This window comes from Sarcophilus harrisii, chromosome 3, assembly GCF_902635505.1.
Source record: "Sarcophilus harrisii chromosome 3, mSarHar1.11, whole genome shotgun sequence".
Taxonomy (NCBI): Eukaryota; Metazoa; Chordata; class Mammalia; order Dasyuromorphia; family Dasyuridae; genus Sarcophilus; species Sarcophilus harrisii.
In genome coordinates this window covers 590467723-590493568 of record NC_045428.1, presented here as the reverse complement: position 1 = coordinate 590493568, position 25846 = coordinate 590467723, and the positions used below count along the sequence as shown (strand labels likewise).

Sequence of the window (25846 nt, the reverse complement as noted above, 5' to 3'; positions counted from 1 at the left end):
GTGATTCCCGAGAGGCTTTCTATTGCGTGATGGCGACTCTGCTTCGTGATCTGATTGGTCCGTCCCCACTGGGCCCCGCCTACTTTTACATGCTCCATTGAGTAGTCCGTTCTTCCACCCCCAAATCTCGGTCCTTAGGGCTCCTCCCTTCTGGCCTAGCCACACCCCCACCTTCTGATTGGTTTATTTCTAATGCCTCGCTGGAAAGAGGCAAGAGTAACAGGGTCTTCGGATCCCTCTGAAGGGAAAGTCTGCCTAGCAACTAATGACGGTTACAAAGCCGGGTTTTGCGGATCACCCGAACCCGAGACCCCGAGCCTCCAGCAACCTTACATCTACACCCGCTCACGCGCACACACGCACATACAAATTCACCACGGCCGGGCTCTGCTGCACACGGGTGTTATTGGCACAAAACTGGGCACGGGGCACAGGAGGAGGGGGAGGTTGAGGGGAAGCAGACGTCCTGGGGCTCGGGCCAGCATCTGCTTCTTCACAGGGCCAGGGGCGGCCAGGACTCACTGGCAGTAAAAGTCCCACTTCTGAAAAAAGAGACGAGATGGAAGGGCAAAGGGCACAACCCTGCGGGCGGGGAGAAGAGGAGGAGTGGGGAGTGGGATGCGGAGTTTGGGCAGAAGGGGAGAGGGTCCCCAAAATGCCGGTCCCGTGTCAGGGAAACCAAAATGTTTCTACAAAAAAGCTTAGGAGCCAGGGATTGGCAGGGCAGGCAAACATCAGAAGCGATTAACTAAAAATGTGAGCCTTAATAAAGGCGTTAGAATGATTTCATTTAACCCTTCCCATACTGTCAGATGAGGAAACTGAGAGTAGCTCAGAGAAGCCTCTGTTCAGTCAGTCAAGAGCCGGGGAAACTGAGGCCCAAGAAAGGTAAAGGGGCTTTCCTGCCTCGGGCCATTGGTTGTTACTTTGGTGGGTCAGGGATTAGAAGGTAGGATTTAACCATCTAGGGAGCAAAAGGGGGAGAAAGGAAGTGACGGGGGCTGCTGGGCACTCACCTCCGTTTTAACCTCCACCTTTCCTGGCTTCAGGACATGGTCCTCCCGGAGGATGCTGCTTGGGAAGTAGCCCAAGCGAGCAGGCTGGGCCCCATAGTACTCGCCCTGCACCTGGTATGGGGTGGGGGGGAGCATGTGGTAAGAGCTTGCGAGCCAGAACGACCCAGACCATCCCAACAGCCCTGGGAAATAAGGCTGCAGGCAGAGGTGATCTGTTCTGAGCCAAACAACTAATAAATATCTGAGGCCGGCTTAATTTAGGCATTACTGTGCTACCTAGATCCCTTAAAAAAATAGGGGCTTCAGGATCCCTTCCACACATCTTTTTGTCCCCACCCTCATCCCCAAAACCCAGTCCTAGCATCCCTCCCAATTTCAGGCCCAGCCAGGACTTACACTGCCTCCCCAGAAGAGGCGTCCTCGGCCCATCAGCTTAGAGTAGACAAAGACGACTTGGCCCTGTTGTACAGATAGAAAACGGCAGTCTGGGGCCGAATAGTCTTGCAGGGCAACGGCCTGAGAGATAGGGTCTAGGACAGAAAGGATGGTTGGGGATACTTAGGAGGTTGTTTCCTGAATATACTCTACTCCAGAGCAGCCACAGGAAAGCCCAAGACTGCTCAGATCCAATCCTGGCACCAGCCGGAGAGGGCACTTGTTCTGCTTTCTGGGAAAATAGGTGCCCATCACAGTCCCTCTTTTCCTGGCCCAACGCACCCACCCTGTCCCCTCCAGCACCCAGTGCCCATCACACCCCATGCCCCAAAACCTCACAGCTGCATTCTTCATCGGCACACAGCTTCCTGGCTGCCAGTTTGGCCATCAGTCGCCCCCCAAAGCCTAGAATGGGGAGGCTGCTGAGAATAATGGTAGCAAGGAGCAGAGATACAGGGGTCCGGATCATGATGTGCGGATAAGTTTGGGTCTGTATGCGGTCTAAGGGATGGGCTGAGACCAGAACTCCCTTCTCACTTCACCTGGGGGGCCTGCCTGTCAATTCTGTAGTTGCCATCCCCGCCCTGAGTCCTTCTCTGTAAGCTGCCAAGCTCTCATCAACTTGGACAGATCCAAGTCTCAAAGTGGTTTAGGGAACTGCTATTAACCCTTCTCTAGGGGAAATACCTAGTCTGGTATTTCCTGCCCTCCTGTAAATGCTGAAAAAAGGCTCTATTCTCAAAAGCTGCCCAGGACCCAGCCAGCATCAGCTCCCGGCCTCGAATCTTGCCCTCCTGCGCTGCCTCTGGCCCCACAACCAGAGAATTCAGAGAGGAAGGCAGAGCCTGAGAGGTGGCTCCCTCTCCACCCAGTCTCCTCAAGAGCCTCCTTGTTCCCTTGCCATTCCTCCCTTGCCCACAGGAAATTCTCCGCAGGATTCCAGGCTCTGCCTTCCTCTCCTGACTTCTTGGGTTGAGGGGCTGGGAGGCGGCGTGGAAGGCCAAGATTCCCAGTTGGGAGTTTGATGCTGCCTAAGTTCTGGGCAGATGGTAGGGAGGGGCTCCAGGGGGACCAACCCCCTCATTTCAGAAAGAGGAATAAGAAATGGAAAGTTGGAAGGCACCTGGTCCAACCACTGCACTTTACAGATGGAAGAGTTGAGACCCAGGAAGGGGAAGAGACCCCTAAAGTAATGAGGGAGGGAGCTGCAGGGCTGAACTTGTGTCCTGAATCCAGTTGTTTTCTCCAAAGCCCCAGAAACCTGTCATGTTGTACAAGCGGAAAGAGATCCACTCAGAGGGGGAAAGACAAAGTTGTGCCAGAGATTCTAATTTAGAAGACTTTGCCAGGGCCTTCCTCCAGGACACACCAGGGCAGACATTGGTCCTAGAGCATCCTTGATCGGTGGTCATCCAGGTAGGAGCTTCCAATGAGGGAGCTCACTACTCCGCCTCTCAACATCAGCCGATACCATAATTGGATCAATTGAGCTGAAATCAGCTTCTTCCAGCATTCCTCTTTGCTCCTATGCCACCTGCCATTTTTGAGCAACACTAGGAGCCCAAAAAACATTCAATGGAAGCCTACTGTCTACCTGTCTCACCATGGCCCTTCACAGCTCTTCCATTTCTGGGGAAACTCTTGCCCTCTTCCACCCCATGAAACCTGGCATGACTGGGATTTATGGTCTACTGAAGTCTTACCAAGGTTCAACAGATGTGATTTCTGTTTTGGAGGATCCTCCTGGGACTGGGAATCCCCTCCAGCTCCCTCATCCCCAGCTCCTCCCAGGTCCGTATAATCACCAGGAGAGCAAGGCCGCCATCACCCAAGCACATGCACTCAGCATAGCCTGGGATTCCAATGCCCCATGCAGGGGTACGCTGGGATCCTCAGCCCCGGCCCTGTCCTTCCTTGGTCTCCCCAAAGCTTTCTCCTCCCATCATTCCCTATTCCGTGTGTCCTCTGATCATTCCCTATTAGGTATCGCTCCCTACTCATTCCTGAGCCTTCCACCTACAAATGTACCCAGGTGTCCCATGTTTTCAAAAATTCACCTGGCCTGCCTGCAGTTGATTCCGTCCCTTTTCTCCAATTTTTCAGCAGGTTTTGACAGTCAACCACCTTTGGCAGACCTTCTTCCCTTGCCTGGTCCCAAGGCATGAGTGTGTTACCCCCAGGCCCTCTGATCTCAGGGCTCCGTGGGTTCAATTTTCAGCTCTAACATGACCCCCAAATCCACATGTTGTCCCCTCCAACTTTTCAGCACATGTCATGGATGACTCCATGCTAACCATGACCAGCTCCTCATGAAAGATTGTAGAACTCACCTTCTCCCCCAAATCCTGTGCCTCCTTTAGGCCACTTGAGGACACGGTCGTGCTGTGCTCCCTGGGAGTGACCCAAGTTCACCATTTTGGCCCTGGCTTTCTTCCTACTTCCCCTAGCCATTGCTTCTTGCCATCTCTCCTCAATGTCTTCTCTTCACTCACATTGATTAGATCCCTAATCAATTGTTTCTTGCTTTTAACCTTTTTTTTTGCTGAGGCAACTGGGGCTAAGTGACTTGTCCAAAGTCACACAGCTAGGGAGTGTTATGTGTCTGAGGTCAGATTTGAACTTGGGTCCTTCTGACTTCAGGGCTGGTGCTCTACCCACTGCACCACCTAGCTGGCCCTCTTGCTTTTATAAGCCAAATGTGCTCCCTTTCCCTTTCCAGCACCACCCTTGACCCAACCCATCTTCCAGAGTTACCTCAATACCCCTAAATCCCCAAGTCTTAGTAAAAGTCCTCAGCACCTCTTGCCTCCACACCCTTGAGAAGAAATGCAAAGTGCTGCTGGGTACAAGCCACTTCTTCCCATTCTCCCCACCTTCCAAATTGCGGAGTAGCCAGGAGGCTGATCCGAGAGCCGGCCTGGAGTGCCAGTGTTGCCTCTGGCCGACGAGCATCATTAACCCTCTTGGGCAAGTAAGTCACAGAGACAGGCCTGACCTTCCTGGCTGAGTTCTCCGTGCATGCCCAGGTCTCATCTTCCCTGAGGTTTCAGCCACAGTAAGATCAGAGTCCTTTCCTCCCCAGGCTCACAAAGCTAGTATTGGGGGCCAGATCTGAACGTGGGGCCTCCTGACTGAGGGAAATGAAAACCTCACGTGGCTGTTCCACGCCTTGCTTTGGGGGAACTGTGATCTCTAAGAAGAAAAATCACAGCAGGTACTGAGCCCACATGGGCCCTAGGAAAGCCATTGGAAGAGCACCCATGATGGGGAGCTGGCCAAGGTGCTAGAACACACCATCAGCAAGCCTCTGCCTTCAACCCCAGGCTCCCCCTCCAAACCTTCCCTCCGGTCACCCCCATCGGAACCCGAGCAGGATTTTTCCCTCAAAGCTCTTCTGCTTTACTTGACTGCACCCTCAATCCTGCATTCCGCTCCCAAAGGAAACACAAGCTTTGGGGAGGTGAATTCCCCTATCCTACTGGCTCCCTTCCTCCCCTCCCCCCCCTCCCCGGGCAAGTCGGCCGCTCCTGCCGTCAAAGGAGCACAAAACTAGGGCTCGCAAGGTGCCCCCTTTGCGGCTGTGCAGTCACTTGGGTTGGGTCTGACTCGTGAATCCATTTTGGAGTTTTCTTGGCAGAGAATGAACCGCAGGCTTTGCCATTTCTGTCTTCAGCTAATTTTATGGAGAAAACTGAGGCAGACAGGGTGAAATGGTCTGCCCAGTGTCACATAGTTAGGAAGCGTTGGAGACCGGATTTGCACCCAGGATGTCCAGACTCCAGACCTGGTGTTCTACCTACTGACACCCCAGCTGCCCTCCCCATTTTACAGAGGGGTTACCCGAGGCCCAGGTTTCGCATGGTCATGCATGTGACATATGAAGGGGACTGAGTCAAAGCCTATGCCGACTGCAGATCCAGACTTATGTGGACCCTGCTGCCAGTTCAGGAGCCAAACAGTGGGTGGGAAGCAGGCCCCAGGGCCCCGGTAGGGGGTCACCCTCTAGACAGATGCTACACAATCCACACATCCTCATGTAGGGAGAAGTCTGATTTGGGTGTGCACACTCACCCCCTGGGGTCCAAGACTGACTGACCCGGGCCCCGCCTCGAAGCCCATTTGGCCAGAAGGGTGCCCCAGACCAAGACCATGTGCCGGGAGAAAGCTGGCAAAGGGGCACAGACCAGACAAGCCTTCCCGGGCCAGCGAACAGGCCGGTGCGGCAGGCTCCCGCATCGCAGGGGTCACAGCATCCTGCAACCCTGGCCCTCCTTGCACCCAGTGGGAGGAGGGCGAGCGCCTACTAAGCCCAGCGGCCCAGGGGACCACAGGAGAGAGGAGGACCACGTGGTGAAAAACCAAGGCTTGCAGTCTTTTATTTTGCCCCACAGCTCCAGGTGCAATGTCTGTAGGGCAGACTCTGGGTACAATGCTGAGGCACATGCACGCAGGGCAGGCACACTCACGCAACAGGGGGAGGAGGGAGCAGGGACTTACCTTCAGGGGACGACAGCCCCGAGCAGTAGAGCAGGGGGAGGGTCACCCTGGAAGGAAAGAAGGGGAAGGGGGGGGGGGGGGAGGGGGCGGGGCTACTTCTTGGCAAAAGAGATCTTCATGGCGTTGTTCTGGGTGATCTTGAAGCCCTGCAGGGCATCTCGGGCAGCCCCAGCCTGCACCTCATTGTCAAACTCCACAAAAGCGATGTCGTGGCGCCCAGGAACCAGGCGCACCTCCTTGAAGCCAGGAAACCTGGGGAGAGCAAGACTCTCAGATGAAAGGGCCCAGACGGAGGTTTCGATCCCCTTCTTATACAGGGGAAACCGAGGCCCACAGAGCCAGGATCCAGACCCTCGGTCTCCACCTCCACTTGGAATCGTGGAGGTGACGGTGGCCGACCCAGGCCCCCAGGGGTCCCGTGACCCATCCAGAGACAAGGTCACGAACCCATCATTCGGCCCAGGGAGGGCAGAGGGACCTACCCAACGTCCCGTGTTGTCCAAGGCCCAGCTGTGGCTGAGCTTGAAGAGGGGAGGGGCTGCTCCAGAGATGGGGATGATGGTCTGCACTGGCCTCAGGCCCCCCGACCCCGGCTCTCCCAGGCCCGTCCCCAAAACTTACTGATTGAAGAGCATAGACAGCATGAGCTCGTTGGTCTCCTCTGGCAGGTTAGTGAGGAACAGGATATGGTTGGGCGGGTTTTCAGACAGCTATGGAGTAGGAAAGAGCCAGCGTGAGGGGGGTTCCCAGACTGGACCTCAACCCCGACATCCCACCCCCAGCCACATCCCTGGAGGAGCAAAAAAGACCAAGCTGGGCTCACCGGCTGGGCAGGCGGCATCTGTCCGGGCATCATCTGCTGCGGGGGCATGGCGCCGGGCGGGATCTGCCCAGGGGCCAGGCCGGGTGGGGGGAGCATTCCGGGGGGGGGCATGTATGGCGGCTGCCCTGGAAGATGGTGCATGATGCGGGGGGCTTGGGTCATGGGCGGCATCCCCTTGGAAAAAGAAACAAAGGATCAGAGACCCGGACAGGAGGCCACAGTGACCGCCGATCGGGGAGGTGGGGACACTCACCGGGACAGGCTGGACAGCAGCCACAACTGGGGCCGCTGCCCCCCCAGGAACCGCCTTCTTGACCGCAGGGGTTTCTTGGCCTTTGGGCTTTCTCTTCTCCCGCTTCCGGTCACGCTCCACGTAGGTGCCCTTCATCTTGGCAATGATGTCGGAGTCCGACTTGGCGTACTGGATTCTCTGAATCACCCAGAAAGATGTGTGAGCAAAGGGCTCCCCCTCTCCCCACCCTCCCCAACGGGGGCCAAACACTTGGGAGGAGGCTGCCGCTGAGGCCCCGGGGGGAAGGACTGGCAGCAGGCGGGCCCTGCAGAGGCCCACAGAGTCAACGCAAGCCTGCCCTTTTCACAGATGAAGAGCCTGACGTCCAGAGAGGCACTCAGTGCTCAGGAGCAAGGACTACAACCAAGGGCCGCTGTGCCCCCAGATACTCCTCTTTATCCTGCATGATGCAAGCTCCCCGAGACAATCTTTGCATTCCCTATACTCAGCACATAGTAGGTGTTTACAAAACGATAGCTGAGCAACCCCTGGCTCTATGAGGCAAGTGGTTCAGTTATTCCCATTTCATGGGAGTCCTGAGTAACTGACCACAGGACGGTACAGCTAGAAAACAAGTGGGCAGGAGCTCAGATCTGACCAGACTTCTGGGAGGGCTCTGGGATGCAGGGAGAACCTGGGGCTGAGGAGGGATGGGACGGCCACTTCCCCCCATAATGACCCGAGGGCCCCAAGGCTGGCTGGCCCATCCTCAGGGGTGCAGCAATTGTCTCGCTGGCTGCCAAGGCCCAGATTCAAATCCTGCCTCTGATGTTTACCAGCTGGGCGACCTGAGTGGGCTTCAGTCCCCTCCATAAGAGAACTGGAGGAGACGCCTTTAAAGGTCCTTCCTGCCCTAGGTCTGTGGACCAGTGAAATTTGGGCCCAAGGTACATAGCAACCCCTTCTCCATGGCTTGCAGAAATCCCTCTCGGGCTCTAACACCCTCAATGCAGGAGCCAGCCCGCCAAACCGTGGGATCTCTGCCCTTTCCCGGACAGCCTTCCAAGAGCTAGGCCAAAGATCCTGGGCCAAGTCGGCCCAGACGACTCCCTACACAAAAGCCTTTAGGGCCGAGGGGCCACCAAGGGACCAGGTTAAAAGAGAACTGAGGTTTTCTGGGTGGGAGGCGTTCAACACCCCATTTTAATGGATCCCCACTGGCTTTCGGCTAAACTACCAAGTCTTCCTCATTAGAAGGTGGGCTCCTCAAGGAGAGGCTGACTCAGCCTTCTAGCTGTGCCGTCAGCTGCATTTTGCACACAGTGAGAGTTTTATTGGCTGCCTTTTCATTCATCCCTTCGAAAGCAGGGACGCCTCTCACTTACTTCTCCCATCAGCTTCCACCCCCATATCCCAACATCTTATTACCAGTCAGGATGTTCCCTCGCCAGCCCCCTGCCCACTTGTTCCGTCTGCAACTCGGCCCTCTGAGGCCCTGCCCTGCCCCATCTCCTTTGTTCCACCTCATTAGACCTTACTGGCCAGTGTTCTACCTCTATCCTCTGGCCTATAGGTGGGGTCTCAGAAGATGGATCAGTGATTTAAACTAAAGTGAATCTGTCAGAATTCTAACCATGGGCTTGTCGTAGAAGGGAAAGCCCTGCATGGATCGGAGAGCGTTGGTGGCGCTGCTGATTTCCTTGAAGATGACAAAAGCCTGGCCCCTCATCTTCAGGCTCCTTGATACCAGGATGTCCAGAATCTGACCGAACTGGGAGAAGATGGCATAGAGGGATTTCTTCAATTCTGTAGAGAGAAGGCCCAGAGACAGGCCAGTCAGGTCCAAGCCTCCTTCAGGGAAAGGACTAAGGTCCCAGGCCTCAGATTGCGGGGGGTGGGGGGGAGGAGAGGGAAGAAAAGGAGTCAGCGGTATGGGGGGGGGGGCAGCAGGACCTCACAGACTCACCATCCTTCTTTATCTTCTCATTAAGGTTATTGATGTAAATGGTGTGATTGGGGCGCGACTCCGGCACCGCCATGGTAGAAAAGTCTCGAGTTTGGCCTGCAAGAACAGCGGACCTGGGTTAGTGAGGCTGGGGGCCTCCTTTGGCCTCTTTCCCTGCAGAATCCCAGAGCCATCGCCCAGGCCCTTCCTGCTCCAGCACCTCCGGTAAGAGCAGCCTCTGCCACAAGACCTCAACACCCAAGGGGCGCCCGCGGCTTAGAACTGGCCACGACCTGCCATCACCAATTCTAGTCCTGCCCTCTGGACTCAAGTGGGGAACTCTGACTCCTGCTCCCTCTGGACCCATTTCCCTTAACTTCCAAGGGACAGCGAGGCAACAGGGAAGGCGGCAGAGACCCCCACCAACCCAGTCCTAGGCTCCTTTGTTTAGCAGCAGCAGCAGGCCCACGCTCACACCCAAGAAACACTGACTGAATGGTGTCCCCAACACCGGGGCAATGTGGACGCCATGGCCCCGTCTTCTCCTGGATAGGGAGACCAGAAGATCCACAGGAGAGGACGGTCACGGCCTGGGGGTCAGCAGGGCCTCAGCAAAACCCCATGAGATCAGTTACTGGAGCAAGAGCAACAGTCCCAGGGGAGCTGCCGACTGGACCAGGGGGAGGGTCAGGGTCCCAGAACAGGGGCATGCACTGTTATCTCAACAGCCCCGAGAGGAGGAGGGCGTTGCAATGGCCAAAAATGCAAAGAATTCACAGGCCGGGGGCCTCTTTGAGCCCCCTGTCTTTTGATGGGCAAAAAGCTTTATGAGGAGGTCAGAGGGCAGCAAGTTCCCCTGGTGATGCAAGAAGAAGTTAAGGACCCAAAGCAAGTGCGCTAACTGGGGCAGCTGCTGGCCCGGGGGAGGGGCGGGGCAGGATAACGCCTCCCACGGCGCCCCCTCGCGGCCGGCAAGGACACGGCCTTTAGCCGGCTCTCCGCCGCCCCATCAGGGCCAGCCAGACCAGGCCGCTAAGAAACAAAGGAACCCCGGCGCCCAAACGCGAGGGGAACAGAACAAAGTCGCGCGGCTCGGGGAAGCGAGCGTTCGAAACCGCGGGGCCGCCGGGGCTGCGCTGGGGAAGCCCCGGCCCTGCGCCCCCGACCTGGCCACGGGCGGCAAGGGCCGAACCAGGGCCACGGGCGGCTGCCCACGGGCGGCGGCCCCGGGTGCGGAGGCGGGGCTCCGGCCCCCGCGGCCGGACGCCGGCGGCTCCCCCGAGCTTCCCTACGGGGCGGCGGGAAGGGGCGGAAGGCGAGGGGGAGGGCACCCGGCGAGGCCCAGGCCACGTGTCCGAAGCCGGACCCGGCGCGCCGCCATTGGTGCACGCTCGCCAAGCCCCGCCCTCTCCCCGGGACGGGAACCCCTAGGTGGGGGCCGGTAGGGAAGGGCGGGAGAATTAGGAGAGGAGTCGCTGAGGAGGGACCCAAGCCCCGCAGGCCTAGCGCCGCCCGCCCGGCCCAGGGACGGCACCGCGGGGAATACTCACTAATGGCGTTCGTCCGCGAGGGCTACCGGCGACTCTCTGGCGGCTCCCTCCTCGGCGGGGCTCGGCTGCGCGAGGCTCCGCCCCCACCATGAGCAGAGCCAGTCCCGGCGCTTGACGCCCGACCGCCTGGCCAATCAGAGACGGCCCCACCTCACAAGCGCACCCTTTGCCAATCACAATGCAACTTGGGCTCCCGCTTCGTCTTGGAATGGACGAAAAGAGCAGGGGAACGTCTCCTGGTTTCAGGCCTGCTCCCCGCCTTACGTAAGCGGTGCGCGACCTATTACGGACGCCTGTGATCCGGAGGGGGGTGGGCGCCGGAGAGGGAAAGGGACGCTATCTGTCACGTGGTTCGGCGGCGGCCGCCATCTTGGGAAGGTTTGGGGCCGCGGGCGGGAGCATAGAAACAGCGACCCTGATACCCATCTCTCCGCCCTGCCTCCCGGCTTTCTGCCCTTCGGGACTCGGACCCTTCAGCGCACGTGCCTTCCTGACCTTTGACCTTTCCTGGCTGCTTGACTGGGCTCACCTTGACCTTTGGCCTCTAACTTCTCTGTGGCTTCCTAGGCCATCCCCGCTCTCGAGACCCCCAGACTTGAACTTCTTTGCTGAAAAGTCACTTTCCCCAGGCCTGTTCTTGGCCTCTCCCCCTAAAGCTCGCACCCACACTCTTCAGTTCTCCCCACCCCCACTCCCTTACCAGCTCAGAGACTCTGACCCCAGCCGCCCCTGGGCCCTTGGCCTGAGCCCCAGAATGAGTGCCCCGGGGTGCCCCCTGCCCCCGCCCCTGCCCCCCGCCCTCCCCGCCGCGCCCCCCCACGTCTTCGGCCTGGAAAAAAGCCGCCTGCTGCAGGAGGCCCTGGCCGGCTCCCAAGGGAGTCCCGGGGCCCGGGACGATGTCCGGCGGCTCCTGATGCACAGCAAGGACCGGTAGGGCCCAGCGCCCCTTCCCCAAGCCCGGCACTGACCGCCGGCCTCTGAAGTTGTGGCGACCTGACACCCCCCCCCACCCCCCGTGTTGAGTCTGAGGGCAGCCGGGCTGGAGGGTTTCCCCCAGAGCCTCGGGGCGGTGGGGACATCCTGCAGACAGGGGGCAGCACAGCCCGGGGGGGGGGGGCATCCCCCAGAGCCTGGAGCTCTCAGAACTGCAGACAGGGGGCATCTCCCAGAGCCTCAGGGGCGAGTGGGGACAGCCACAGACAGGGGCAGCACAGCCCGGGGGGGGGGGCATCCCCCAGAGCCTGGAGCTCTCAGAACTGCAGACAGGGGGCATCTCCCAGAGCCTCGGGGCGGTGGGGACATCCTGCAGACAGGGGGCAGCACAGCCCGGGGGGGGGGGGCATCCCCCAGAGCCTGGAGCTCTCAGAACTGCAGACAGGGGGCAGCACAGCAGGGGGCGTCCCCCAGAGCCTGGGGCTCTCAGAACTGCAGACAGGGGGCAGCACAGCGGGGGGGCATCCCTCAGAGCCTCTGGTCGGATGGGGGGCACAGCAGGGGGCATCCCCTTGATCTGTGCAGATGGGGGGCCCAGCAGGGGGCATCCGCCTCTGGGCAGATGAGGAGCAGGGGGCATCCTCCAGAGCCTCTGGGCAGATGGCACAAATGGGGATAGCACAGCGGGAGGGGCTTCTTCCAGTTCCTGTACAGATGGGGGCAGCAGAGCCGGGAGCACCCCCTGGAGTCTCTGTGTAGAGGGGGAGGCTCCCCCACACTTAAAGTCTTTAACCACTCACTTGCAAGTTCATGTGATACCTTTAGTGACCAATAATCCATTTTTTCATTTTACAGATGGGGAAACTGAGTCACAGATCAGGAAGGGTTTTGTCCAAGGTCTCGCAGCAAAGCTTGGTCCGGGACCAGGGGCTCCTGCCTCCGTTTGTCCCAGATGTTCAGCGTCCACATGACCTCGGCTTTCTCATCCACATAATGAAGAGATTGAGCCAGAGGAACCTCTGTCTAGTGCGGGGCCTGTGGGCTTGGGCCAGGCCCCTACTCCTACCTGGTCAGGCAGGCTTGTGGTACATGGCGTCCGGGAGATCTGAGTTCAGGTGTGGGCTCAGATACTTTCTGGCTGTGGGACCCTGGGCAAATCCCTTCACCTCAGTCTGTCTCAGTTTCCTCAGCTGCCAAATGGGGAGAATGGTCACCCCTGCCTCCCTGGGTTGTTGTGAGGTAATGATCACTGCCCTTGGCCGGTACAAAAGCTCTGCCTTCTGGGACCGGGCTGACCCCGGAAGCCTCCGAGAAGTCTGAGAGGCCGAGCCCGGCCCGGCCAGCTCCGGCCCGCTCTCTGCCTCCTTCTACATACGTGGCGTGGGAGTGAGTATGAGGGGCCTCTGGAGGCCACTAAGTCCCCCCCACGTTGTTGGCAAGAGGGGGGGCTCTGAAAGAGTGGGGGGCCCCCTGCCGGCCCTCTCTATGGGATAGGGCGGGACGCAAGCCGGCTTCTTAGCTCTCCGGGCAATGTCTTCTTCCAGGTTCAGGGAAGACTTGAAGTGGATTCTCTTCTGTGCAGACGTGCCCTCTCTCATCCAGGAAGGCCCCCAGTAGGTAGCCCTCGACCCCTCCCTGCCTCTCAGACTCCAGGGCCAGGGGGAGGGAGGGATCCCTCAGAGAAGGCCCGCCCACGCCTGGGCCCCAAGACTGGCTGTGGCATGGGGAACAGTGAGATGGGGGGGATCCTCAGCCTGGTCAGGAGAGGGCTCGGGCCTGTCTTCCGCTGTGATCACCATCGCTCCTGTCCGGATTCCCTCAAGGACCGGACAGGGTGACATCAGGATGCACAAAGCAGCATCAGACCTTGGGTACCCGTGGGCCGACCCCGGCCATGTAAACGTCAGCCGAGGATGCAGGCAGGGGCCAGGCAGTAGGACCCCGGGGCGGGTGAAGGAACCATGGGGCTGCTGGGATTCCCACCCCGGCTCTCGGTCATTCACCTATAACATGAAGGCTTTGGACTAGTCCAGAAAGGTCCCTTGCGGCTCCAGGCTCCAGGGAGGGTCTGGATGAGGAGGGCCAGTATGCACCACTAGGGGTTCAGCCCCCTTGGCCCGCAGGGGGAGCCCCCCACTCCAGCCCAGGGCTTTCTCCCGGAGGGTTCTCCTTGGTGTCTTCAGATGGCCAATAGAGGAACTCCCTTCCCCTTCCCCTTCCCGTCCTGGGCCGGCCTCCCCCGGTCCTCCCGTTGGAAGGCCCTCCTTCCCCTCACAGGTGCGGCCTGGTGGCGCTGTGGATGGCGGGCTCTCTGCTGGCGCTCCCCCAGGATGTCCCTTTGGAGAGGATTGTGGCCCTGGCTCGGGAGAGGGGGTACACTGCGCACGGAGAGATGTTCTCAGGTCGGTGGAGGCCAAGCAGGGAGGGGAGGGCCGGGTCTGCCCATGACTGACCCCCTGACCGTCTTTGCTGCAGCCGCCAGCATGGCGAGGCTGGCCGAGGAGGTCTTCGGCTGCCAGGCGGAGCTGCTGGCTGGAGGCCTTGGGGAGCCCAACCGAAGCCGCATCCTGCAGCACCTCATCTCCGGCCGCCCGCTGCTGGTCCCGTATCCTTCACATGTTGGGGCGTCCTCATTCGGGTGGCCCTCCCTGCCCTGCCCGCTTTGGCCTTGACTGCCCCCACCCAGCTACGACGAGGACTTCAATCACGAGCCCTGCAAGAAGAGGGGGCACAAGGCGCACTGGGCCGTGGGCGCAGGTAACGGGGGCGGGTTGGGCCTGGGGGGGGCCCCAGCCAAGCTCTGCTGCTCTCAGGGGGTCCCCAGTGATCACCTTTCCCTAGGACCTCTGCTGGGCTTGAGGCATCGGGCAGAGGGCCCAGTAAGGAGCCCCAGTGTTGGGTTCATCATCTTTGGGAGGAGTGCAGGTGCCCCCCCCCCCCCAGAAAGGCCACCCTAAGTAATGCGGGTGGCACCTTCACATCTCATTTGACTCCCCCAGAGGGCGCGCTATTATGGCGTCCATTTTGCTGATGGGTACACTAAGGCAGACAGAAAGCAACTGAGAGCCTCACACAAGGAGGAGGACTCAAGGCCGCGTCTGCAAAGCCCCCTTGTCCTCCCACAGGCGTGCTGCTCGGGGTTCCTGGCCCGGCCCTGAGCCCAGATTATGAGGAGGACGCGGAGCTGAAGGGCCTGTTCTACCCGGCCTCCAGCAAGCCCCCACCGCCCCTGCCAGACCCCCCAGAGGCCATCTACCTCCTCTGCAAGCAGGGCAAGAGCTGGCACTATCAGCTCTGGGACTACCAGCAGCTTTGTGAAAGCAATCTGCAGCTGGCGCAGCTGGCCCCGAGCAGGACCACCGACGGCAAGGTCTATGTGGTGCCCCCCGGAGGGTTGCTGGCCGGCCTCTGTGGCCAAGTCCTGCTGCTGCGGCCCTAGCACTCAGGCCTGCCCCACACGGGGGTGACGCTGGGGCCGGAGGGAGACGAGCGTCCAAATGAGGGGCCAACAGCCACAGCAGTGGCCGAATGAGGAACACGGGACCCGAAGGCCCAAGGGCTGGGTCCTTGTCCCGGGGCCTCTGGGCCACAACTACTTTTTGGGGACCCTTTGTACAGTGGGGTGAGCTGTCGGGGCAGAAGGGCTCATAAACGGCTGTGCTGCTTGAGGAGTGTCCCGTGTCGTTCTTCCCCCTGCAGTGCCCGATGCCGCCCCATGAAAGGGGCTCCCCAGAACTCAACTCACCAGAGCTTGTGGAAAAGTCACCAGGCTTTATTTCAGGGAGTACCGAGGCCCCCGCCCCATCCCCTCCCTCCCAGCATCAGCCCACCCCTCTTTATAAATAAGTAGAAAGAGCATACCCCGTGTTCTCCCTCCCTCCCCTGCCCCCCAGGCCAGGAAGGAGCTTCATTAAGGCTAGGACTTGGGGGGGCAGCCGACATGTAGTGAAAAAACAGTGCTGGGGAGTTGGGGTCTGGCTTAGAACCCCAGCTCCATCACTTTCCATTTCTCCAGAAGGAAACCGTGAGGGGCTAGTTGTAAATGCAGGCCCCTCCCCGACTCCTTGGGGAGCAGGAAGACAAATAAGGGCCAGGGTTTTCTCCCTCACCCTCAGGTGCACAGATGGTCTAGTCTTTGGTTCTTGGGCTCTGGGGCCCCGATCCGGGCTGAGGGCCGAGCAGCCGGCCCAGAGCCCCGGGCAGAGGCAGTAGTGGTCACACCAAATGGAGAGGGCAGAGAACAGCCATCCCCCCTTCAGCCTCCTTCCCTCCAATCCAAGCCAGGAAGCAGAGGCCTCTGGGAGGAAGAACAGGACCAAGAAGGCTTCTCCCCTCCCCCAAGCCTGACTGAGGCAGGGCCAGGAGTAGGGGACACCTTCATTAAGAGTAGGAGTCACAGTGTGAGTTGGGGGCCAGGCTCCTCCTTCCCCCAAAGCTGGTGCTGGTATTGGGGTGAAAGGCCCCTCTGAGGGAGGGCCTTCTCTGCCCACAGGTCACCCACAGCACAGCAAGCAGGCATGGTACCCAGATACCAAACCTGGAGGGGCAATGCTCAGCAGCCAGCTCCCCGCCCCTTTTGTGTTCCCCCTCTTGGGTCCCCCTAATTGGAGCCAAAGGGGTCAGTGGGCACAGACTTCTCATTTCAGACACCAACCCCCTGCCATCTATAATATCCCAAAATAAATAAATCCCAGGGTGAGAACAAAGGGCCCCCGAGTCAGTTGTGCCTGGGGGCCCCGGGCTCAGCTCCGGGCCAGGCTGTCCAGAAGCTCGATGACGTTGTCCAGGCCCCACAGGTAACCGTCCTCCCGGTTGCCCTCTTCCCAGGGCAGCCGGTGGCTGAGGGTCTGGGGTGGCGGCAGAGGGACGGTCTTGCCGAAGTCGATCATCCAGACCTTGGCCAGACCGCTCTGGTCATGGACAAAGAGAAGCGAGCTGCCCACCACCTGGGGAGAAGGGAGAGAAGGCTGGGTCAGCGGGACCAAGAGCAGAGGGGAGGGGGACGCCCCTCCCCTGGGTCAGGAGAGCGGCAAAGGTCAGGGAGCAGAGGCCACGAGTGCACCGGGATGGGGAAAAGGAGGTGCAGGTCAGCAGACAGCACAACAGAATGGGGAATCTGAGGCACAAGTGAGCCGACACAGTGTAACAGAATAGGGAAATGGAGGCACAGGTGAACAGTGTAACAGAATGGGGAAACGGGCCTAGGTGAGCAGACACTGTAACTCAATAGGGAAATGGAGGCACAGGCGAGCAGACACAATGTAACTCAATAGGGAAATGGAGGCACAGGCGAGCAGACACAATGTAACTCAATAGGGAAATGGAGGCACAGGCGTGCAGAGACGGTGTAACAGAATGGGAAAGGGAGGCACAGGTGAGCAGACAATGCAACAGAATAAGGAAACGGAGGCACAGGTGAGCAGACAGTGCAACAGAATGGGGAAACAGGTGAGCAGACCTGTTTTCCAAGCCCTGTTGCTCCCCAGTCTAAGAGCAGACTGGTAAATGCCTCATGGGGGCTGTATTCGCACTGGGGGCACATGGGGGCTGCAAGGTGGCCCTGGCCCTAGCCCGGCACAGCTCCCCTGCTCACCTCATGAGTTCGGAAGAAGGGGGAGTTTTCCAGGGTTCCTCGAAGCTCTTGCAGGCGTTCCACGTACTTCCTCTGTGGAGATGGGGGAGCTGTCAACTTCAAGACTGGGGACGTGCCTCTGCACTCCCCATGGAGTGAGCTCGGGCTCACTCCTGCTTCCCAGAGAAGGACCCCAGGATTCTGAGCTCATCCGATCGGGACCAGAGCTCTAGGGCTAGAAGGGGCTTCAGAGAGCAGCAGCCAGCTCATTTCACAGAAGGGGAAACTGAGGCTCACCAATGTGCCAGGGCCAACTAAATTCAATGAGCTAGAGGGTGAGAGACCAGGATTTGCATCAAGGGCAGGGACAGGGATTTGGAATGGATGGGAAAGGGGGGTACACAATGTTGCGCTCACCAGGAGGCTGCGGTCACCGTTCACGAAGTCCTCCAGGACCCGGGTGACCTGCTCCGCCCTCTGAGTCTTCTTGAAGTTGGTGTTGCAGGTGCCGTCTGCCTTCTGAGGGAGCACAGGGGCAGGCAGCGGGTCACTGTCCGGCCTCCCCCCACCCGCGCCAGGGGCCACAGGCACACAAGCCACCGGCAGCAGCAGCTGCTGCTCCCCAGCCGAGCCCTGGAGCTCCTGCCTCACGGGGGGCGGTAGGGGGCTGGCTGGCCTTTGAAAGGGATCCAAAAGCCCACAAAAAAGGGCAGGACCCTCTGCTAGCCAGGGAAAAGGAAGCTATTTAGCATCCCTCAAACATCGTTATTCCCATTTCATTTTAAAGCTTGCCAAGTTTTTTTATAATAGCCCTTTGAGAGATAATGCAAGTGCCCATTCTACAGATGAGAATCCCGAGCTCAGATTAACAGATGGCTGCAAGCTTGTAAGTGCCGGGGACCCCAGACCCCTCCCGATGTTCCCCTGCCTCTGTGGTCCTTCAGTCCCAGGGGGCACGGCTACCACCCCCACACTCACCCAAAGGCCTCCTCACCTTGATGCCCTCGATCCGGAAGCCCAAAGTGGCCGTGGAGCTCACGGTCTCTCGCCACTGCATGTAGCGGGGCTTGGTGACGGCACCCTGGGCGTGCTCCTCCGCAGTGGGAGCGCTGGGGTCCACAGCCACCATCTTTTCATACATGTCCCGACGAGGCCGGGGACGCTCTCGGGCCTTTGCCAGCTCTTCCTCCAGGTACGTCCTTGGGGGAAGATGCCAGAGGCGGGGCTTCAGGCAGCTCCAGTTCCCACCCCCCCCCCCCAGTCCTTTCAGACCCATAGTCCCCAGAACCCAGGAGAGTCAACGCCCCTTCCGATGCCCCTTGTACTCCCCAGAGTCCCCCTGAGTTTCCCAATGACTTCTGGGCCTCCTGCAGTACCCCATGCCCTCCTCGGCACCGTGGCACCCCGCCAGACCCCACCTGGTGCCCATCTTGCAGTCCATGATGGAAGGTGTGCTGAAGTCAGCCAGCAGGTCCTCCATCTGATTGAAGGCTTCTCCGTCCTGCTCCACAACCCCAAAATAGGCAGGCACAAAGGGGCGAAGGGCATCTTCCATCAGCTGCTCCAGGCTCCGCTGTTCACTCTCACAGAACTTTTTCAGGATCCGCCCATCTTCCCCAGCCTGGAAGTTGCCTGGAAGCAAAGCAGCAACTCTGAGAGGGGCAGAAACGGGGCAGAAGCCCCCCCACCACCACCACGTTCCAGTAGGCCTCCAGGCTGCCTCACTTCTGCTCCCGGCCTCCATTCCCCTTTCTATCCAGAGGGGAGAAGGGGCGGATGCTAGTCAGGGCCAGAGTGGCTCCATTCCCCCCCAGGCCCAAACCTGGCGCGTACCCTTGTGCCCGGACAGCTGGACCCAGGGATAGTGCTTCCGGAAGGACACCACGAAGGGTGTATAGTGCACGGCTGACTTCAGCTTCCTCCAGGACACGTTCTGACCGAGACAGAGAACAGATGACCTTTAAATGGGGGAAGGGGAAGGTGCCGGCAGAAGAGCTCCCCAGCCCAAAGAGATGAGCAGAAGGATCCATGAGAAGACACCCCCCCCCCAGGGGATCCCCATCTCCAGCCAAGGCAGCCCTTCTCAGCAAGGATCATGGGAGGATAGAAAATGGAGAGAGACAAACAAAAGGAGAGGGCGAGGAAGATGGGAAGACAAAGGGAAAGCTTTGGGAATGAGAGCTGGGAATATGGGGAGTGATGCTAAAGGAAAGCCAGGTTTCTAGAATTCCCCCCCCCCCCAAAAAAAAAGCCCAAACTCATTCTGGGGACTGAGACGGGGGCACGAGGCTGGGGTCCGACTCCAGCCCTCCCTGGACCAGCTTAAAGAGCAGTTTCATGGAGTGTGAGTTGGGGAAGATTAGTGGGTGATGTCCAAGTAGTTGGGGTGCGCTCTTGCGAAAGAGACAGATGGCCAGAGGCCAAAAGAGCCCTGTTCCGAGATGGGACGCTGGGGACTTTCCTTACTGATTCACTGGACCGCAGTGGGAGAGTCCCCGTCCCCTCGGCCTCAGTCTTCCCATCTCTAAAATGAAAGGCCTGGGGTGGACGGGGTCCTTCCACCTCGGAGACGGAGGGGAGACAAATCTGGGAGGCCGAGAGCAAGGTAATGTGCCAGGCTCCCGTACGCACCAGGTGGCCTAGACCTGTTGAGTCATGTGGCTGTTTACGTGCCCCCGGACCATCCACCTTCATGCCTAGGCAGGAATCTGGCTGCCTTTGCAGTCCCTGCCTGGGTGGGGGAAGGGGTCTCTGGTGAAGCTCCTTCCCAGCATTCCCTCTGCCGGGAAGTCCACCCAGGCGGGAGATGGCCGTGGGCAGCCACAGCTGGCACCGCGCTCCCAAAGCCTGCTCTCTTGCCCCCAGTGCCAGATCAAAAGGATTCCTGCTCTCTCATTCATGCACCCGGCCAGTGGGCCTTCCAAACCAGCCTGGCAAGGGCTGGCGGGCCCTGACTCACCAGGGCCCCACCCCATGTTTTTGAGAGATGTGGGATGGGACAAGGAGGAAGAGCAGGTTGAGCAAAGACCATCCTTCAGGGCCGGTGGGGGTCAGAGGGAGGACCAGGGCCAGTGGGGGTCAGAGGACGGACCAGGACCAGTGGGGGTCAGAGGGCAGATCAGGGCGGTGGGGGTCAGAGGGCAGACCAGGGCCAGTGGAGGTCACAGGGCAGACCAGGGCCAGTGGGGGTCAGAGGACAGACCAGGACCAGTGGGGGTCACAGGACAGACCAGGACCAGTGGGGGTCACAGGGAGGACCAGGACCAGTGGGGGTCACAGGACAGACCAGGACCAGTGGGGGTCACAGGGAGGACCAGGGCTGGTGGGAATGAGGAAGAATAGCTCAGAGCCAGTGGGAGTCAGAGGGAGTCCCACCAGGACTGGTGGGAATGAGGACGGACAGACCAGGGCCAGTGGGGGGTAAGAAGCAGACCAGAGCCGGGGTCAGAAGGCAGACCAGGGCCAGTGGAGGTAAGAAGCAGATCAGAGCCAGGGTCAGAGGGCGGATCAGGGCTGGTAGGGGTCAGAGGACGGACCAGGGCCAGTGGGGGTCAGAGGGCAGATCAGGGCAGTGAGGGTCAGAGGGCGGATCAGGGCTGGTAGGGGTCAGAGGACGGACCAGGGCCAGTGGGGGTCAGAGGGCAGACCAGGGCCAGTGGAGGTCACAGGGCAGACCAGGGCCAGTGGGGGTCAGAGGACAGACCAGGACCAGTGGGGGTCAGAGGGCAGATCAGGGCAGTGAGGGTCAGAGGGCAGATCAGGGCAGTGAGAGTCAGAGGGTGGACCAGGGCCAGTGGGGGTCAGAGGGAGTCCCACCAGGACTGGTAGGAATGAGGAAGGACAGACCAGGGCCAGTGGGAGTGAAGGAGGAGAATAAGAACATTGTGGGGAAGGGCGTGTGGACACCAGGGACAGTGGGGGTGGGGCTCTATTCACCCTGGGACCCTCCTCAGCATCGCTGCCGCCTCCGCTGCCGACGACCACGTCATCCTCGGACTCATCGAAGGACGAGGCAGATGACAGGCCTCCGCTGCCTCCAGGGCCCCTGGCTGGGGACCCCACGGCATGGGGCCAAGGGGCTTCCTGCTCCAGGCCCTGTGGTCCAGCCCCAGGCTCGGGGGTGATGATCACCCGGGGCACAGGCCCCTGGGGGCCCCTGGAGAGCAGGGTGTGGCACCGCTCTTCAAGCAGAAGGAATTCCAGGGCCCGGCCAGGGCCCCCCAGCTCCAGCTGCCCCAAGGGGTGGTCAACGTCCAGAGCAGCCAGGGCCCCAGCTCGGACCAGCCTGGGTTCAAAGCCATCCCCAAAGTGTCCACAACCCCCAGGGCTCTCTGGCCTTACTAGGGGGCCATCTCTGAGCCCCACATCCAAGCCTTCCCCATCCAGCCGCCTTCTGGGGCCAGCATCTCTGTCCCTCGGTCCCCAGAGACCATCCTGCTCTGCACCCAGTGGGGGGCCGTCTCTGCTGGGCTGCCCCAGAAGGGGCTTGCTGTCCAGCCGCTCCAGCTGTGGCTCGGGTCCACATCTGGGAGACCGTGCCCGGGCACTGGGTGGTTCTGCCCTCCCCTGGGAGTTAGCCCTGTCTCTGTCCGGCGGTCCTGTGGGGACATCTTCACCCCGCTGTCCCCAGAAGCCAGCCCTCTCTGGCTTTGGGAAAGGACCGTCCCCAGTGGCCTGCTTCCCCAGAGGACTCCCATGCTCCGGCTCGGGTACGGGGCCATCTGTGCCCGGACAGCCTGACTGCCCCTGGGCCATGTCACCACCCAGGCCCCCCAGCAGGACTCCCTCACTGTCTGCCCGTCTCCAGCAGCGGAGTGAAGGGGCCTCTGATCTGTCTCCCTTGCGCCACCCGGGAGCAATCTGAACATCCAGCCTTCCCGCGAGATCCTCACCAGCTGGCCCAGACGCAAGGCCCTCTGCCCCATCCAGCTGTGCCCCGAGGGGATCCCCCTCCGGGTCATCTCTGATGGACCAGTCTCGAAGGGCGTCTCTGTTGGGTGCCCCAGAGGCTCTCCTCTCTGGGCCGAGCTGGGGGAAGGCTGCGTCCGACGGTGCTTCTGAGTAGTGTCTGTCCCGCAGCCCCCAGGGACCAGGCTCCCCTGGGCTCAGCTGTCCAAGGAGGCCGGCTCTCTCCGTCCCGGGCAGCCCCGGAGCGCAGCGGAGCTGGCCAGGCCCTTCCGTTTGCTGGAGCTTTGTGGCTCCTCGTTCCCCAAGGCCAGCCGTCTCCCCGTGCGTCCCCTGGGGGCTGCCTTTGCCCAGCCCGGCCCGGGCACCGTCTCCGTCACTCCACGCCCAGGGCCCCGCTCTGCCAGGTGTCACCGGGTGGCCCTCTTTGTCTAGCTGATCCCGGGAGCCCTCCTGCCCTGGCCTCGTCCTGTGGTTGTCTCTGGAGGGCTCCCCGGGGCCTCCATCCTGCCGGGGCTCAGAGCTTTCTCCGGCCTTCAGGTCCCAGGCCCGAGCTCCGGGGGGCTGTCCCTGAGGGCCCGCTCTGTCCTCTGGCCCTCCCGGAGAGCCTTCTCCGTCTCCGGCCGGCTGTCTCCAGGGCCCGTCTGGCTGATCCCGGGACCCGATAGTCCCCAGAGCTCTGCCCAGCCGATGCGGGGCGTCGGTGGCGTCCGGCTGCCCCTGAGACCCAGCCCTGAGCTGCCCAGTCCCAGCGGCGTCCCCCTGGTGCCGGGGCCCGGCGGTGACTAGTGTCCCTCGCGGCCCATCCCGGGCCTCGGCGCGGTCCGGGGGATCCCCGGCGGTGTCCAGCGCCCCCGAGGCCGCAGCGGCGTCCGGCCGATCCCGCGGCGGGAGCAGCCCGCCCCCCTCGGGCCCCGGGCCTCGGCTCCGCCGCCTCCTCGCCTCCGTGGCCGGCGGCGCCCGGCAGGGACAGCGTCTCATGCCCGCCCAAGGCCGCCGCTCTGGCTCCGGCCGGCCCGGCCCGGGATCCTCTCGGGGCCCCTTTAAAGCCGGGGGTGTGGCCGGCCCGGGGCGCCGCGGTTCCGGGTTTCCCTCCCTCCGCGGCTGCCGCTTCCTTCCGGCCAGACCGCGGCGACCGAGGGGTTAACCGAAGCCACGCCCCTCCCGGTGCCGTCCCTCCCCGGGGAAGCCCTGGCCCCGCCCTAGGACGTGCGTGCGGTGACGCACCTAGGGGAGGGAATCCCTGGCCCCGCCCCCCGCCTTTCTGACCGAAACTCGGCCGGTCTCGTGAGCTCTAACCCCGGGTCTTCTAAACCTCCGGGGCGGGCCGCAGCCGGGGGGCCACAGCCGGACTCGGGGGGCTTCCGGGCCCGGGGCCCGGCATCGGTTCGCTTAGCATCTCTCAGCTCCGTCCGTGCCCTGGTCCATAAACGTGACCGCCTCAGCCTCGGTCTCCTCCTCTGTAAAACGGAGATGAGAGCAGCGAGCTCGCCTTGCTGAGGGACGCTTGGCAGCGGTGCCGGCCGACTAGTGGCGTTTCTGTTGGACGGGGACTGGGGGAGGGGGTCGTGGCTGCCGCTCCGTTTTGTCCTTTCCGCGCGCTGGCGCCTTTTCCAACTGTTCCGAGCGAGCCTCGTTCTATACTCGGCTCGCTTTAAGCCATTCTAGACCATCCTAGAAAATGTCGAGGCCATCCCGAGCTCCAGGCGCCGGTCTCTCTATCGGGACCAAAAAACCTCCCAGAAAGAAAGCGCTCCACAGTCGCTAATCAGGGGCGTGCTTGGAAACGCTAAAAAAGGCTCTTTCCTTTAGAACAATTTAAGCATCCTCTTTCATTTGAATACTAAGTGCCTTCCCTGCCCGGGTGGCCAAGCCCTCCTTAGCCCAACTGCAGATAAGAAAACCCACCTTCTCTTTTGTGATTCTCTGGGTGGGTCACATAGCCGGGGGCAGAGGAAATACAAATCCGGTTTTAAATAGATCGCTGCCCCCTGCAATGGGGAGACCTGGGGATGGTGTGTCACGCGGCCCAGTGAATCAGCTTCGGTTTGCTCATTTGGGAAAGAAGCTAGTGCAGAGCCCGAAAATGATTGCAACGTCATTGTTGTTATTTTAGGATACCAATCCCTACAGCCCATAACTCACAGGGATGTTTCGAGCCTCTTGTGAAACGTGTGGAAAGTGATTTATTAGCCTTAAAACGAAGTACAAAAGTTTATTATTATTGTAAAGGGTTAAGTACCGGATGCACAGAATCCTCAGCCCAGTCAAAAGTCAGTCGTTGGTCCTTCTATCGGGGAGGATATATACAATGTGTGTGTGTGTGTGTGTGTGTGTGTGAGTGTGTGTGTGTGTGTGTGTGTGTGTGTGTGTGTGTGTGTAACTGAGATAGCTTTAAAGGGAAGGCAGAGTGTGTAGTGGGAATGAGAGTCTTGTGGGTACTGGCTTGCAGTGTCATCTCTGAAAGAATTCAGGCTCAAGCCGTTTCCAAACCAAGCAAGGGCATGTAATTGGGGGGACACCTTAAGGGACAGGGGCAACCCCGCAGAGTGAGGTAAGGGTTTATAGAGAGAAGGCAAAGTCAGAAGAAAAATCCTGGGATTAGGGGCAGGAGGAAAAAAAGGGGCCTCGGGAGGATTTGCAAAATCCCTCACTGGTGAAAGATAAAAGGCCCTTTTGTTCTAATGAGATCCCTGAAAGAGAAAACGACAGGATTATTGGGGCTGGGAGACCGTGAGATTCCGTCAAGGGAGCTGGGGGTGAGGGACCCCGGCCTTGGAAAGCGTCCGGGTCCGGAGTCTGCACTGAGACAGCTCCCGTCGCCTGCCCACCCACCTGACTCACTAAGCCTGATGGGTGCTGAGAACAGTGGGGACTTTCAGCTGAAACTTGAGTCACTTGGAGGGATCGGGGTCAGGTACAGCCTAGAGTGAGTCACGAGGGACTAGGCTGGAAGTGGGGAGATTTCTGGGCCCCATTTTCTAGCCCCCTGGGGAGAATGGGAGCCAGAAGAAACAAGGTGGGGATGAAAAGGCCGTTTCCGACGGGGTATGGGGTGGAATTCTCCCGGCCCTCCCAGTGGTGGCTTTTCCTCCCCGCCCACCTCCGATTCCCTGGCTCCCGGCCCAGGTCCGGTGGTCCCCTCCTATAGATCTGGGGGGCCTCCCCCCGGCCCCGTTCTTCCCCTTCCCCACACCTGGTAAGCAGGGGGAGGCCCAGGGGAAGTGGACCGACCCGGGATGGAGATGGGTGTGGAAGCAAATAGAGAGGAGGGAGAATACAGAAGTTCAGAAAAGAACAGCTATTTAACCTTTATCTCTTAGGATCCCCGTGAGTCCCGGCTGCCCATGAGCTATTCTCATTAGGGAAACTGAGGATCGGGAAGGTTAAAGGACTCCCGGTAGTTATCCCGGCGGAGGAGAATTAATCAGTCTCCGTTCTAAGCATTTCCTACTGAGCTACCGGAGAGGAAAGAAAGCAGGGTGAGGGAGGCGGAAAGGGGGGGAACCAAGCAAGGGGAGAGAAGGAAAAGCCTGCAAAGGAGGGAGGAGCAGAAGGGGGGGCCGTGCAAGGAAAGGGGAGCAGAAGGGGGGCCGTGCACTGGAGGGGGGAAGCAGGGGGTGCACTGGAGGGGGGAGCAGAAATGGGGGGCAGAGAACTGCAGGAGGGGAGCAGAAGGGGGGCCGTGCACTGGAGGGGGGAGCAGAAGGGGGGGGTGCACTGGGGGGGAAGCAAGGGGGGGTGTGCACTGGGGGGGAGCAGAAATGGGGGCAGAGAACTGCGGAGGGGAAGGGGGCCGTGCACTGGAGGGGGGCAGAAGGGGGTGCACTGGAGGGGGGAAATGGGGGGCAAGCTGGGAGGGGAGCAGAAGGGGGGCCGTGCACTGGAGGAGGGGAGCAGAAGGGGGGACCGTCCAAAGAAAGGGGAACAGAAATGGG

General features: G+C 60.4%; 4 protein-coding genes across 8 annotated transcripts; 1 reads left to right on the top strand and 3 right to left on the bottom strand.

Moving 5' to 3' along the window:
• Positions 1 to 480: 480 nt before the first annotated feature.
• MIA (MIA SH3 domain containing) lies at positions 481 to 1920 on the bottom strand. The gene is made up of 4 exons (XM_012547122.2): positions 1791 to 1920; positions 1413 to 1546; positions 1017 to 1127; positions 481 to 542 (listed from the first exon to the last, which is right to left on the bottom strand). Exons 1-4 carry the CDS (start codon positions 1918 to 1920, stop codon positions 519 to 521), a joined length of 399 nt encoding a protein of 132 aa, XP_012402576.1. The 3' UTR covers positions 481 to 518.
• Positions 1921 to 5796: 3876 nt separating this feature from the next.
• SNRPA (small nuclear ribonucleoprotein polypeptide A) lies at positions 5797 to 10599 on the bottom strand. Its single transcript, XM_031963186.1, has 7 exons — positions 10499 to 10599; positions 8970 to 9065; positions 8637 to 8809; positions 7025 to 7201; positions 6772 to 6945; positions 6570 to 6658; positions 5797 to 6200 (listed from the first exon to the last, which is right to left on the bottom strand). Exons 2-7 carry the CDS (start codon positions 9040 to 9042, stop codon positions 6041 to 6043), a joined length of 846 nt encoding a protein of 281 aa, XP_031819046.1. The 5' UTR covers positions 9043 to 9065; positions 10499 to 10599; the 3' UTR covers positions 5797 to 6040.
• Positions 9059 to 15097, top strand: C3H19orf54 (chromosome 3 C19orf54 homolog). 5 transcript variants are annotated; one of them, XM_031963180.1, is made up of 7 exons: positions 11352 to 11428; positions 12287 to 12546; positions 12976 to 13044; positions 13709 to 13833; positions 13907 to 14036; positions 14118 to 14188; positions 14557 to 15097. In XM_031963180.1, the coding sequence occupies exons 2-7, from the start codon at positions 12287 to 12289 to the stop codon at positions 14868 to 14870; spliced, it is 969 nt and encodes a 322-aa protein (XP_031819040.1). In that variant the 5' UTR covers positions 11352 to 11428; the 3' UTR covers positions 14871 to 15097. The 5 variants fall into 5 exon arrangements, with proteins under 5 accessions (XP_031819044.1, XP_031819041.1, XP_031819042.1 ...); XM_031963184.1 differs by lacking the exons at positions 11352 to 11428; positions 12287 to 12546 and adding an exon at positions 9059 to 9173; XM_031963181.1 differs by lacking the exons at positions 11352 to 11428; positions 12287 to 12546 and adding an exon at positions 10620 to 10762.
• An 81-nt stretch (positions 15098 to 15178) lies between these two features.
• Positions 15179 to 23486, bottom strand: ITPKC (inositol-trisphosphate 3-kinase C). The gene is made up of 7 exons (XM_023501257.2): positions 20940 to 23486; positions 18837 to 18936; positions 18422 to 18635; positions 17998 to 18202; positions 17421 to 17522; positions 17025 to 17096; positions 15179 to 16377 (listed from the first exon to the last, which is right to left on the bottom strand). The coding sequence occupies exons 1-7, from the start codon at positions 22887 to 22889 to the stop codon at positions 16174 to 16176; spliced, it is 2847 nt and encodes a 948-aa protein (XP_023357025.2). The 5' UTR covers positions 22890 to 23486; the 3' UTR covers positions 15179 to 16173.
• Positions 23487 to 25846: the final 2360 nt, after the last annotated feature.

What these genes read in the sequence shown, in the direction of transcription:
- MIA (XM_012547122.2), bottom strand. Translation starts at nt 1,920, where the DNA reads ATGATCCGGACCCCTGTATCTCTGCTCCTTGCTACCATTATTCTCAGC. An exon ending in GCCTCTTCTGGGGAGGCAGT is followed by an intron (nt 1,128 to 1,412) that starts GTAAGTCCTGGC and finishes ACCCCATACCAG; the next exon opens with GTGCAGGGCGAGTACTATGG. An exon ending in AGGTGGAGGTTAAAACGGAG is followed by an intron (nt 543 to 1,016) that starts GTGAGTGCCCAG and finishes CTCTTTTTTCAG; the next exon opens with AAGTGGGACTTTTACTGCCA.
- SNRPA (XM_031963186.1), bottom strand. Translation starts at nt 9,042, where the DNA reads ATGGCGGTGCCGGAGTCGCGCCCCAATCACACCATTTACATCAATAAC. An exon ending in TGAGAAGATAAAGAAGGATG is followed by an intron (nt 8,810 to 8,969) that starts GTGAGTCTGTGA and finishes TTCTCTCTACAG; the next exon opens with AATTGAAGAAATCCCTCTAT. An exon ending in AGATGCCGCCTGCCCAGCCG is followed by an intron (nt 6,659 to 6,771) that starts GTGAGCCCAGCT and finishes CCTACTCCATAG; the next exon opens with CTGTCTGAAAACCCGCCCAA.
- C3H19orf54 (XM_031963180.1), top strand. Translation starts at nt 12,287, where the DNA reads ATGGGGAAACTGAGTCACAGATCAGGAAGGGTTTTGTCCAAGGTCTCG. An exon ending in GCACGGAGAGATGTTCTCAG is followed by an intron (nt 13,834 to 13,906) that starts GTCGGTGGAGGC and finishes TCTTTGCTGCAG; the next exon opens with CCGCCAGCATGGCGAGGCTG. An exon ending in GGCCGCCCGCTGCTGGTCCC is followed by an intron (nt 14,037 to 14,117) that starts GTATCCTTCACA and finishes GCCCCCACCCAG; the next exon opens with CTACGACGAGGACTTCAATC.
- ITPKC (XM_023501257.2), bottom strand. Translation starts at nt 22,889, where the DNA reads ATGAGACGCTGTCCCTGCCGGGCGCCGCCGGCCACGGAGGCGAGGAGG. An exon ending in ACGGTGACCGCAGCCTCCTG is followed by an intron (nt 17,097 to 17,420) that starts GTGAGCGCAACA and finishes CCATCTCCACAG; the next exon opens with AGGAAGTACGTGGAACGCCT. An exon ending in CCTTCTTCCGAACTCATGAG is followed by an intron (nt 16,378 to 17,024) that starts GTGAGCAGGGGA and finishes CCTTCTCCCCAG; the next exon opens with GTGGTGGGCAGCTCGCTTCT.